Source organism: Dermatophagoides pteronyssinus, unplaced genomic scaffold (genome assembly GCF_027571235.1).
Source record: "Dermatophagoides pteronyssinus isolate colony J.1.1.1.1 unplaced genomic scaffold, Derpt_VIB-CSIC_2022.12 sq0005, whole genome shotgun sequence".
Classification (NCBI taxonomy): Eukaryota; Metazoa; Arthropoda; class Arachnida; order Sarcoptiformes; family Pyroglyphidae; genus Dermatophagoides; species Dermatophagoides pteronyssinus.
In genome coordinates, this window is record NW_027461529.1 from 349870 (window position 1) to 364162 (window position 14293).

Here is a 14293-nt window from a genome sequence, read left to right on the forward strand (position 1 = left end):
TTTGACTTGATATATTCATTTTGTCCATATCGCGATTTAAAATGAAATAAATTATTCAACCTTCTCATCCCGACCACCACCATTACTTTTTGTTTTCGTTGAAAAACATTGAAAATCCTTAATGATGATATGAACGATAAGAAAAGGAAAAGAAGTAAAAAAAAAGAAGTGGAAGAAAATAGCTGCCATTCTAGTTTCCAACTTATACGTATGAGTCGTATTGAACGACAACAACAACGATATAATTGATGATGATTGCAAAATGCAAACAACAGTACAACAACAAAGTATCCATTAGAAATGTGTATGCAAGATCCATTCGTTAAATCCAATTTCATTGCCATTTATTTATTTATTTCATTTTTTTTGTTAAAAATCAAATTCAAATTCAATCAGTTGTTGTTGTAGTTGTTGAAGATTTCAATATCGATCAGTAATAATAAATAGATGTTCAATAGATAACCCTGTTTTATTAGGTAGGGACAGTTTTTTTCATTCATTTATTGATGGATTGATTTTATCTGTGATTTTTTTTTGCTATTCGTTCTGTTGTCATTTCCTTTATGATTTATCATCATTTTTTTCTCTGCATCAAATTCGATGATGGAAAGGGAAATCGATTTTTTATGTTTGTTTTTTTGTTTAAAAAATGCATTCAACATATTATAAACATTTGGTGTATTTACATTTGTTTTGTATATAAAAATCAATCAATTTATCAATATCGAATATATTGATTCAACGGATAGTGATTGAAGAAAAAAAATATACTTTGTGAATAATTTTTTTCAACCAACAAAAAAAAATGTAGTTATTTTTGGCATCAGAAAAAAAGATTTATAACAATTGTCTGTTTGTTTATTTTTTTCATTCTCAAAATTGAATTCATTCATTTTTCTATGCACATTTTATTGTTTTATTTCAATCAATCAATATGTGAAAGCTGTTTGATCATAAATGAATAAATAAATGATTGATTGATTGATTGAGTAAATGAATGAATGAATGACGATAATCAATAATAATAATAATAATAAAAGACAATTAAAGTGAACCAATCATGTCGCCATCAAATGATTATTATCAAAGCCATCCATATCCAATGGATTCACAAACCACCGATTCGGTTGAATTGTCAACAATGAATAATAATCATCATACAACAATGATTAACAATGGTAATAATCATCATAATTTGAATCAATCTGATTTGAATACAATTTCAACACAATCACAATTGCCTCAAGTTTTTATCATTCATCAACAAGCTGAACAACAACAACAACAACAACCATTTTCTAAGAGATTAAAATTTCGTACCATAATCATTGTTATTGTGGCCATCATTATTGCTTCGATAGCCATACGTTCATTATATAAATCATTTCGTTGTGATCCTAATCATTATCGTTATTCTGGATCCAATGGTCATCCTGTACATAATATTTTTCGTATTGCAGAAAATCGACGTTATGTGATTGAAGATGGAGCAAAACATTTTAGTCATAATCATTATCAACCAGCGAATGATAATCAACAACAATCATCATCAGCATCATCATGGTGGAATATGGGAACATCATGGTCTTGGTGTCCACAACCAAATAATCGACAAGAATTATTTGCTTATCCATTTGAGTCAGCTACTGAATCTCCTACATTAAAGAATTTAACCGAACAACACATAATAGAATTATTGAATTCCACTTCTGGCAGCGGCAAGCATAATTGTCAAGCTCAATTAGAATCTCGTCTTGAACGAATGCAACAAGTTTGTTCACAATATCGATTAAGCAATCGTTTGATAAGTCCTTGGCATTCTACAATACCAGAATCGTGTCAAACAACACGTCATTGTCCATTGATGATCGATAATAGTACGAAAATTATGGCCTGTTTTGTGCCTCGGGTATTCGAACCAGAATGGTTTGAAAAATCATTCGCTCCTCATTATGAGCATCCTCAATTAATATCACCAATTCAACAAGCGAAACTAGTCAATAATAATTACATTCGGATTATGTTTGTACGTCATCCTTTCGTTCGTTTAGTTGATGCATTTAGAAAACGATTCGAATTAGCGGAATTTCAACCGGATGGTAGCCCGTTGATCATCAATAATGAAACAATGCATGTTTGGACATTTGAAGAATGGTGTGAAGAATTATTGTTGCCAATTGATCCATATCAATATGATCCATTATGGGCGCCAATCTGGACACAATGTGAACCATGCTACATACATTATGATGTTGTCGGCCATTATGAGAAATTCTATCATGATTTTCGAACAGCTAAAAAACTTTTCACTAATAATAGCCCAAAAAATCCTAACATTTCACTCACAAACAACGACGATAATGATTGCGATCAACAATCCTATCAAGAAAGTCGAAAATATATTCAACAATTAAAACCTAAAACAATAATGGCATTATATGCAAAATATTATCTAGATTTTGAATTATTTGGCTATTCAATTGATGATATCTTTTAGTCAATTGCTCAATTAATAATTCACATTTTAACCTCCAGATGACAGACATTGTGTATCAATTCGTGGATTCCATTTGATCAATTAAGTGTTGCCATCTACCTACGAAAATGTGAACGTTAACATTATGGCTGAAAACATTGATTGTGTTCATTTTATTCATCGAACTTTTTTAGTTCGTGACAAGGATAATTGAATATTTTTGAAATGGATTAATAATATTGTAAGATTTTTATAAAAATAAAATAAAGAACTTTTTTTTTTTTTTGGTTATATAAATTTACAAATATAACAAAAATGAATTGTCTTGAAATTGAATGAATCCTTTTTGATTATAAATGAATTTTTCCTTAGCACCATACTGCTATAATGATTATTGTTGTTGTTGAAATGTCCAGGACCTATCGGATGGATCGATCATTTGATCGATCGATTGTTCATTCATTGAGTCATTATTGAATTGAAAAATGAAATTTCATTTTTCAATTTTTATGATAAATAATAATCAATAATAGAAATTATCTACAATTGTCAGATTGATCTAATAAACCGAAATAGAAATCAATAATTGAAACTTTAATGAATCGTTTTTATTTGTTTGTTTGAACCATAGAAATATATGAAATTCAATCAATCAAAGAATGTTTATTACCAAAAAAAAAAAAAAAAAAAAAATTCTTTGTAACATCAACATCTTCCGAATCTTATGTAGAGGGGAACCCAAAAATGTGATTGAACATAATTTTCAATTTTTTTTTGATCGATTGACCATTTCCAATGAGAATTGTAAGAAAAAAGAATAATTATTATCAAATTTTCAATTATCTTACCACTGACGATTGTTTGTTATTATTATTATTATTATTATAGAAAGGAATTTTCATTCTTTTTGTATTATTTTCGTATGTATGTGTGCGGGCCAAAGAGAATGTTGTTGTTGACCTGTTTATTATTATCATCACCACCATTTCAAATGTCTATCAATTGCCAAGTGACAATTTACTTTTCCTGTGGTCTGTCTGTTTTGATTCAACTATTTTTTTTTCATTTTTTTTCAAAGTAACAAAATAATAAAAAAACAAGGTCTGATATAGTCAAGTGTGAAAATAAAATGATCATTACCGTTGACCTTATGTCGTCGTTGTTTTGTATAGTGCAGCAATGATGGTGGTCATAGATGATGATGATGATGATGATGATGCCCGTAAGGTCGATTTAAAAAAGGAAAAAATCAATTGTAGATTGGCACCTTTCTTAATACCAGACCATAGTTTGGACAATGGAACTGTTGTGGTGTAAAGCGGCGTTTTTCTTTTTCTAAATCATTCATTCAAAACCATTTTGAACATTTGAAAAAATAAAATTTCAGAAGCCGTTTACCATCTGGCTATATTCATATGAACTAAAATATACAGGTTACCTACAAATTATTGACTAAGTTGTTGTTGTTATTGTTGGAACGTGTTAATTATTAACACTTTTATCGAAAAGCAAAGCAATCGAAAATTGAGTGTTAATTGAAGGGTATCATCATCATCAGCAGCAGGATATTCAGGTAGCTGATTTTTTTTTTGCTTTGAAATACCTAAACCAACAGCCAGTCAGCCAGCCAATCGATAATTTAAATTTCATTTTTCTTGAGAAAATTTGATCATTTCCAAATCATCATTATTATTATTTTCTATTAGTAGTAGCAGAAATTATGATTGATCGATTCGATTTTAATTCGAACAATTCGAACAACAACAACAAAAAAAAATTATTATTTTTTTGGTCATTCAACTTTTGTTTTTATTTTCTACACTCTGTATTCCTTACCCTGATTTGCACGCAATTTCCTTCTTTTTCAAATGAATTTTGTCAAATTTTTTTCATTTTCAATTTTTTTTTTTGATTTTTTTTATTGAAATCAAACTTTATGATATTCCGTTAGATGGCATTACTATGTTCAGAAAAAAATAATGATAATTTTTTTTTTTGATAATTTTGTCGGGTGATAATTTGTCATGATTTTCAATTTTTCTGCTTAAAATTTTCACCCAACCAAATGAGAAAGCAGTTGATCAGTTCAGTTGGCAATGCGGTATTTGTTGTTGTTTTTGTCCACAATAAGATTGGTGAGCAACAAAAACTCAGATATTCAATGATTCGTGATTCTCTCTTTTTTGTTGATCATGGTTAGAATCGTGATTGTTTGATGGTAAAATAGTCTATGATAGTTTATTCATAAATCGTGATATTTAAATCTTAGTTTTCTTTTTTTTTGGTTAACAAGTGAATCTTGTTTAAAACGTCAATATCAGCAACAACAGTATCATCAGTAGTAGTTTATCTTTATATCGGTCCTGTTTATAATAATAATAATGATGGTTAAAAAACGTGTATGGACGTTAAAGACGGACGCGGATATCATTCTGATTGGATAGAATGATTGAATGAATGAATGAATGGAAAAAAGTCTAAATAAATAAATAAATAAAAAAACGTTAAAGATTAAGTGGGAAAAAAATGAAAGAAAAGAGATGTGATAATCTAGATCAGATCGATCGAATCATCGGAATGATGATGATGATGATGATGATGATAAAGGATATGCATATAACCATCAATTGATTTGCTTGTTAATCGTATTTATTGCTCGTTAAAAAGAAAATTTTTTTTCTCTTTTTGTTGTTGCTGTTGAAAAAAATGAATTTTTTTTCAACCATTACCATTATCATATTTATTTTATTGAATGCAGTGAAAAAAAATTTTTTTGGCTGTTATCTGAGAAAATTTATGATAAAAATATGTAAATGATGATTATAATAATGATAATGATTGTCGATAATAACGAGAATAGAAAAATATTTTTTCAACAAAAAAAAAGTCACTGGTAAACAAGCATACGAACGACTGAGAAAAAAATAAACTGCATTCGATTCGATTCGATTCTAATATTTGGGTTTGCAAATTCATTGCGATTATTATTATTATCATCATCATCATCATTAGCATTGAAAATAATATCATTGTTGACGTTGTTCATTAACCCTCGGCTATCCATGTGGGGTCAAATTTGACCCCAACGACATTTAAAACTTCGCCATTCGAAAATCTATCGACATAAATCAATTTTCTCTTGAATGATCGAAGATCTATGTTTATTAAACATGATAGGCAATTTTCACCGTTTTCCGACTAAAAATAGTGGAGAAATCATCGATTTTCGGGATGAAGTCCAAATGTGCATAACGTAAGTGCTGTAGGATCCCTACCTACAACACTTACGTTATGAACAAACCCGAAATTTAATAGGAAAATCAAAATTTGTTTGCCGCTTTGTATCATTAATGATATGCTTTTAAGATAAAATTTTTTGATGAAATTTTAAAATTGATAATATTTTCAAAGAGTTGAGCACAAAATTTTAGATTATTTTAACTTTCTAACATAATTTAAAAGCAATCAAAGTTGGGGTCAAAAATGACCCCACATGGATAACGACGTGAGAAATGCTGCGTGAATAGCGGAGGGTTAAAAATGATCTGAAAAATTCTTTCGATTTCAATCATTATGAATGAATATAATGAATGAATGAATGAATGAATGAAACAGACTTGCATATACAGTGTTTGTTTTTGTTTTTTATTTTCGTAACTGCAGTTGTGTGAATAATGTAACATATAAATAAATACAGCAAACGATTATTATCGGAGAAAAAAAAGAAAAAATCGGATGAATGATCGATCCAGCCAACAAACCAACCAAACAACCAACAACAAAACCTTGTGTCAATTGTGATATGGTTGATATTATCATGATTATTATTATTATTATTGCACCAATAGAATTAAGATCATAAATAATAACAATTTTTTTTATACCCATAACATTCTATTTGGGTTTTTTATATATTTTTTTTTGTTGCTTTCAACAACAACAACATTGAATATAAACTCTGCTTTCAATTTTTTTTCTCAGTCACCATCACACATATCATAGATATCAGAAAATGAGAAAAAAAACAAACTGTAACCCAAGTTTATATTAAAATAAATGGCACATTTGGGACCTAGAAGTGATGATGATGATGATCATCATCATCATCATCATGTTGTGAATCCGCAGAGCTAACAATGAATGTTTTGTTTTGTTTTGTTTTTTATTTTTGTTGAGTTTTGTTTGGCCTGGTCTGATGCTTGTGTTTGTATAATGTGTAACATATACAGGTTGAGCTCTTTGGATCATTTCACTTTTTTCTTATTTGTTACTGGTAAATGGTTCGTTTTGATATGATGATGATCACATTTAATATCTGTTTTTTTCTGCTTGTTTTGATGTTACAAACAATCGGAACCCATGATTTTTATTTTGCTTTTGTCTAGGATCTAATTTTGTTTTCCATTTCATGAATTCTTTTTGTCTTTCGTTTCTGCATCTTATTGTTTAATTTATTGCTTGATTCACATGGTGAACATACTTTGTTCTCTGAAGAATTCTTTCACACACACACATAATATACACTCATAAAGCGATAGGAGAAAGAATAAAAAAACGGGTTAAGTAAGATTCATTGGTAGAACAGAAAGTTGACAGAAATTCCCAGGATTCTTACATTTCACTTTGTTGTTGTTGTTGTTGTCGAAAAACTATCGCATTATCTAAGAATGGTGTTAATGTTCGTATTGGGGATTGATGTCATCTTATTGTAAACTGTGTGTTGTTTTTTTCGTTTACGATGTTATAGACAGTGTACACACCTAATTAAACAGGTGAAACAGTCTATCATAATGAATTTAATGGTTGTCGCTTGTGTGCCAATGTTTTTTTTTCAAAGACCATTGAAGGTCATTCCATTCATCTTATTCAACCTTTGGCCTTTTCCAAATGAATAAATAAATTTAATGAATGAATGATTGATGAATTGATGAACGCCCAGAATTTTGTTTTTTGTTTTTATTTTGGGCGCTCAACATTCATTCAGTCCTTTTCACAATGATCAATTACTACAAATGCTGTTAATATTTTTGGGTGATGTTAATGGACAAACAACAATAACAACAACAACAAGTTGAATGTTAATGAATAGATGTGGGCGCCATTAAAATTCAGTTTAGTTATTTTTTTTAGAATGATGAAAAAAAATTTGAAATTGAAATTTTCAAAACCTGGTTGTTTAGGTTGACGAATAAAATGAATTTCCATCGTTGATTAAAACGAAATGTTTTTTTTTGTGAACAAAATCGATGAATTTTTTTTTTTTTTTGAATTATCATTTAATGATACTATGTGGTTTTGCTTCAGAATGAAATAAAATAAAATGATAAACATTATAATTATAATAGCGGTTTTTTTAATTTATTGAAAACAAAAATTATAGATTTATAGAATCAATTGATTGATTTTTTTTTCTGTTGAAAATTTTTTGATTTGATTATTTTATCTGAAACATAAATGATTTATTATCTATACGACCTTGATGAACTATCCAGATTCGGTCATCATCATCATCATTTTTTTTTAATCAACATAATTCAAAACCAGAATATCAAATGGCGCCATGATGAATGAAGAAAAAAAAATTTCTCATATACATTGGATAGATATGAAATATTGATAACTGGTGTATGTGAATGGTCAAAAAAAAATGGACAGTGCATACACATCAGCTAACTAAATGCTAAACAATTTTCTCAATTTTGTTCTGGATCTATATCTTTTTCTTCCTCTTTATTTTTTTTTCTTCTTTTCTTACTCGTCATATTTTCATATATGATTAATCATTGAGGATAATATGAAAATTAATATCAGTTATTTAGTTGGCAATCAAAGATCAAATCAAATCAAAGAAAAAAGAAGAAGATGAAAATTTTATTTGGCAACAAATCAAATCAAAGGGAATGATCATAAAATTCAAAATAGAAAAAAATCTTTGAAAAATGATTAATCAAAAACCATCTACGAATGATGATGATGATGATGATGATGACATATCAAATAGAGAAAATTGAATCAAAAAATTTCAACAAAAAAAAATGCTTCCTCTAAAATAATTAATCATAATCTCATCATCATCATCGAAAATATTTTTTTTGAACATTATTGCATCATCTTATTTCAAAGAAACATTAGAAATTAGAAAGGGGAAACTGAAAATTATCAACAACAGAAAAAAAATCTCTCACGCCAAACGACGATGACGCCGGTGATGATGATGATGATGATAATGTTTGCGTTGATGGTGGTGGTGGTGGTGGTACTACCTTTATCCATGTTGATGGTGGTTAAAAATGATGATCTTCATCATCAAAAGATATGATAGCGTGGAAAATAATCCACTGTATAACATGACATAATAATAATAATACTAATAATAAAATTGTGAAAATAGATCATACCCATCGTCATGTGGAACCGAATATCATGAAGATGATGATGATGATGATAATTTGGCTGTCCACCGTAATCAAATCTTATCTTCGGGCGTTATATTTTTTTTTGTTTCGTTTCTCTTTGCTGAGAATAGAAATCTTTTTTTTTTTTTTTGAGTATCATTTTTCGATGTGAATTTTCTCATCCGCTACCGGTCATAATGGATTGAATTTTCTCTTCATTTTTATTTTCTTTGATTTGGTGATGCTTAGTACGAATATTGGATTAACGGTGATTATCGGGTATAGATAGATAGATGATGATCAACTCGTGTTTCACAAATGAAAATTGACACCTTAATACAACGATTTGAATGATGATGATCAATGAATGAATAATTTAGCCAATCGAATCGATTCATCATACAATCGGATTTTTATTCATTTATTTAATTTGAAGATTTGAAATTCATTTCGGAAAATGTCTATCAAAACATTGAACAAGTAAAGTAAATGAAAAACATGATGATTTTTTTTCCTACTTTGGCTTATTATTGATGATTATCGAATAGGAAGAAGTTATCTTTCTTTTTTTTTGATAACAAAACAAAGTAGGAAAAAACTAAACTAACATTTTTTTTCGGTAATTGTATAATTGGAAAATTCCGAATTTTGGGCGTAACACGCAATCGTAAAAAAAAAGCCAGATGCCAAGATAAATACATTTCGATTTGATGATGATGATGATGATGTCCAGAAAAAGAAAAAATTGGATAAATTCCAGAAGTATTATGACCGTTTTTTTTTCTTCTCATATCATTAACGATTATAGTGATTTATTCATATCATAATGTTTGTTTGGTTTTTTTTTGATTTTGTCCATTCAATTCAAAACAACCCGCCAATCAACCAAGATGAATGTCTTGTTTTGACCAGATTACGATAGATGGCCATTACTGTCGTCTTTATGTAAATATAATCATCATTTTCTATCTGTATAGATATAGTTTCTGGTCACGCAATATAGAATTTGGCATTGAATTTTGTCAAAATTGAAAACAACAAACAAATTTTAGAAAATAAAAACAATAAACAATTACCAAATTCAACAATGAAGACATTCAAAAACAAAAACAAAGAATTCATCAAATCAAACGGTTGATCGAACAAAATAAATGTCTTGAATGAATGAATAAAGAAGAAAAGCATTGTTCATCATTGAAAGCAGCATTTGTTTCAAATTATCTCAAAATCATTCATTCATTTTCCAAAGAAAATGATGTTTTTTTTCTTCTTAGATAGACAAGAAAAAAAGTTTAACTTTCACCTGCAAACACATACACACACCTGAATCGATAAACAGAAAACAATCGAACCGAAACGAATCACATCATTGTGTTGTTGTTGTTGTTGTCATCATCGTTATCATTATCATCAATCGATTCGTCGAAAATCTTTGAGAAGATTCTTTCTTTTATTTCTTTCTTAACAATTAAACGATAGAATCAAGAAAACTTTTCATTTTCTACATTCTTCAATAACCATATGCTAGTCATTTTTTTTTGTTGAAAAATTCCATTGATGATGATGACATAATAATGACAAACATTGGAGGGTCAAATGTCATCATGATGATTGTTGACGATGATGACATTATCATCTTGAATATGAACATTGTTATCATTTCCGTTCATATCAATTGATACCGAAATAGCCAATTATTTGACAACAAAAAAAAATGAAAGATCGATTCCACCTTGACTTCAAGACAGGACATGATCATCATTATCATGTATGATCACTATCATTATCATCTATCGTCATGTGTGGCATCGAATCATCATGTCATCAATGGCCATCGTTATGATTGTTATGGTTGTCGTAAAATGAAGAATGTCATCTGATATATTGTTTGGCACTAAACATATATGAAACTTTTATTTTTTTACTTTTTATGATTTTTTACACCATCATTCAATTTACAATCCGTTTATATTCTGCATAATTTTTCCAATCAAATTTCGTATTCATTCACATTAAATGAAAAAAAATTGATTATAATGATGGTGTTGGTTTTGTTTTGTTTTGTTTTTTTTTTTTGCAATGGGTTATGAATGATTGAACAATGTGTTTGCGGCTTTTCCAATAAAGAAATCAGTCTTTTTTTTTGGAAAAAAAAGTGAAAAGAATCGATTTAAATATGCTTTTTTCCCTGTATGATTGATACGCGTTAATCGGTGGAAAGAGAAAAAAAATTCAATACAATTATAGCATGACATTTTGGTGATAACAAAAAATTTTTTTTTTTGATGACTTTGTCTCTTATCGTCATCTCTTCTAGTCTTGGTTGGTGTGGAATTCTCGATGAAGCTTTCAAACATTTAATTCACCGAATATGATAGAAATTCTTTTCTTTTCTTTCTTATCTAAGACTAATGTCATCATCGAAGATAATGACATTCCTATTTGCATAGATTCATTGAAAAAAATGAATTCATCATTATCTGATTTAAATGACAATAGGTATGTGTTGTGTGCATGTATTTTTTTTTAGATTTTCATATTTTTTTTTTTTTTTTTGGTTGATATTAAAAAATGATGACACGAATAATAGACATCTGTCGTTAGTGTTACTATCATGATCTAGAGAATTATCTTTTTTTAAATATATTGATTTCGTTGCCCAAAACTAAATTAATCCAGAAAACAGAAAGAAAAAACAACCACTGATAATAATAACGACCAAACCAATGAATCACAGACACAACTGAAGAATTTCGCTTGGTCAGGCAAAAAAAAAAAAGAAACAGAAATTTCGAAAAGTAAAAAAAAAGCCAAAAGTCGACAAAAATTGTTCGGTTTCAAATTGATACGGACCAGGTGCGTGCGTGTATGTTTACGAATAATAGTGGTAGAAAAATGTCACACAATGTTTAGATGTTGAGTTATTTATTATCATTTTCCTGGTTTAAATTACCGTAATTTTGTTTGTATATGACATGTATATGCCGCGGCATATATGCACGAAATTACAGTATCTAATTCTATTTGAAGATGATAGTGCTCTTTTCTTGACATTAGAACAAAATCTATAAATGAACAACAACAAAAAAATACGATGACTCAACAGAAAAATTTCATTTGCCATATCATTCTTATTGAAACTGGACGATGTTTATTATTATTATTATTCTGCTTCAAACATATATTATGTGCAATCAAATCAAATCATTTTTGTTTTGTTTTTGTTTCATTCATATATCGATATATATCGAATGCATATAATTATCATTGATCAGATTCAATATAGAAATTATATTTGTTTTTCATTCTATTTTTTTTTGTTCTTGTGTTCTTAACCATAGTGAAATATCATCACATAAATCTTTACATATGATTGCAATCCATTTATAATCATAATAATATAGTGATAGAGAGAGAGAGAGAGGTCTGAAGCAATTATTGTTATTTATAATATACAGACTTTATATTTATGAACCATCGATGTTATTAATCACCCAGTAATATCGACTCTGAATAAAAATTATTCAAACCGAACCGAACTGAACCGAACTAATCATGTCCAGTTGGTCAACCATATAGTCTGGATAATCAATATAAGAAAGAAAAAAAAACCAGAAATAAGCCTAGCCATCTGAATTGGATATCATCGATTTCCCCAAAAAAAGAAAAAAACAAAAACACCAGATGAAAATTCTTTCTTTTTTTTCAATTTGTATTTGGAAATCAATCATTTCTATTTTTTGTCTATGTTGTCTATTTGATTCAATCATCGAGATTAGATTAGATTAGATTGGATTGAATTAAATTGAATTGAATCGAATGCAGGATATGATGAAGTATGAAATATTGTGCAATTATTAAATTTTAGAAATGATTTTATTTATTGTCAATCAACATTAAGAAATTATTTTAACATTTCACTGGTTTATATACATGATTATCATGGTGATAGACTCAAGTTCAACATTGATATTTTTTTTTTACTTTTTTTTTTTTAAATTATTGTTGTTGTTTGATCAAGCCGAACTTAAGACGAATATTTTCAAAATTGGTGATTAGGATTTTCGTAAGAGGATCAGCCAATTGGTTCTTTGTATCGATAAAAGAAATTTTGATGAGACCATTATTTATGCAATCGGTGATATACTTAGATTTAACATCAACGTTCTTTGAACATCCGTTGACCTTTTTTATTACGTTTTGACTATCATCATAGATGATGATAGGTAGGCATATTTTCAATTTCATTGATTTAAGAAATTCATAAATTCTTTGAATCTTCTTCGTGCATTCAAATAGTGAAATTAGTTCGGAAACTGATGTTGATTCGGCAACGACTTTTTGCTTTGTTGATGACCATTCAATTAACGATCCAAATAAATAAATGGCGTTGCCAGAAATAGATTTCCTATCGGTTGAATCTGTAGCAAAATTAGCATCAGCGTATCCGGTAATGCCAGATGAACGATAAGATAAATGTAATGAGAAATTCTTGGTTGAATATAAATATTTTAGAACATTTAGTGAATGATTCCACAAACGTTCAGTCGGTTTATGGATATGTTGTGACAACTGATTGACAGCAGTACAAATATCTGGTCTTGTCCAGTTTGCAATATAAAGCAAGGAACCAATAAGGTTTCGAACAGGTAAATCTGTTATTTTATCATTTTTGTCACAAAGTAAAGTATCCAATAAAGGACATTTTACATTTTTAGCGTCCAATACTTGATATTGAGCACTAAGACTTTCAATATATTGTGATTGTGACAAAAGAAAACCATTTTTACTATGATTAATCTCAATACCTAAATATTTTTGAACAGGACCAAGATTCTTTAATTTAATTTGTTTCGATATGAATGTTTCGAATTTTGTCACTTTTTCTTGAGGTCCAAAACACAATAAATCGTCAACGTAACACGCGATGATAAGTCGATTTTCGAATTTTAAGTCGTTATCAATAAAAACACATGGATTTTCATCCAATTGATTTAACTTAAAATCTTTAAGATGTTTTGATAAGGTATCAAACCACACACGAGGTGATTGTTTTAACCCGTAAATACTTTTGTTCAATTTAAAAATAAACCCTTTTGTATTCAATGGTTCGGGTACTGATACGAAAATTTCATCATCCAAATTTCCATGTAGGAAAGCTGTTTTGACATCAAAATGAATGGCTTGCCATTTAAATTTATGAGCAATAACCAACAATGATTTGATCGTTGTTTTATCGACCACCGGAGAAAATGTTGCATTTAGATCGATATCCTTCTGTTGAAATCCGCGGGCAACAAGTCGTGCTTTGAATTTTTCGATTTTTCCATTCATGTCCCGTTTCAACGAAAAGATCCATCGAGCATCGATATGTGATTGGCCATTGTCATGAACAGGAGTCATAACGTTAAAATTATTAAAT

General features: G+C 28.7%; 1 protein-coding gene and 1 long non-coding RNA gene across 3 annotated transcripts; one reads left to right on the forward strand and one right to left on the reverse strand.

Annotated features, from left to right (window-relative positions):
* Window positions 1-202: 202 nt before the first annotated feature.
* On the forward strand, window positions 203-2548 carry LOC113789606 (carbohydrate sulfotransferase 14-like). The gene has a single exon (XM_027339164.2). It carries the CDS (start codon window positions 1061-1063, stop codon window positions 2495-2497), a length of 1437 nt encoding a protein of 478 aa, XP_027194965.1. The 5' UTR covers window positions 203-1060; the 3' UTR covers window positions 2498-2548.
* Window positions 2549-3198: 650 nt separating this feature from the next.
* On the reverse strand, window positions 3199-5177 carry LOC142644966 (uncharacterized). 2 transcript variants are annotated; one of them, XR_012846178.1, is made up of 4 exons: window positions 4313-5177; window positions 3919-4175; window positions 3617-3811; window positions 3199-3527 (listed from the first exon to the last, which is right to left on the reverse strand). It is a non-coding gene; the product is annotated as an uncharacterized LOC142644966 (long non-coding RNA). The 2 variants fall into 2 exon arrangements; XR_012846179.1 differs by having other exon boundaries at window positions 3915-4175.
* Between the last annotated feature and the right edge of the window lie 9116 nt (window positions 5178-14293).

Bases quoted from the DNA above. Each gene is read 5' to 3' on its own strand.
- LOC113789606 (XM_027339164.2), top strand. From the start codon at position 1,061: ATGTCGCCATCAAATGATTATTATCAAAGCCATCCATATCCAATGGAT.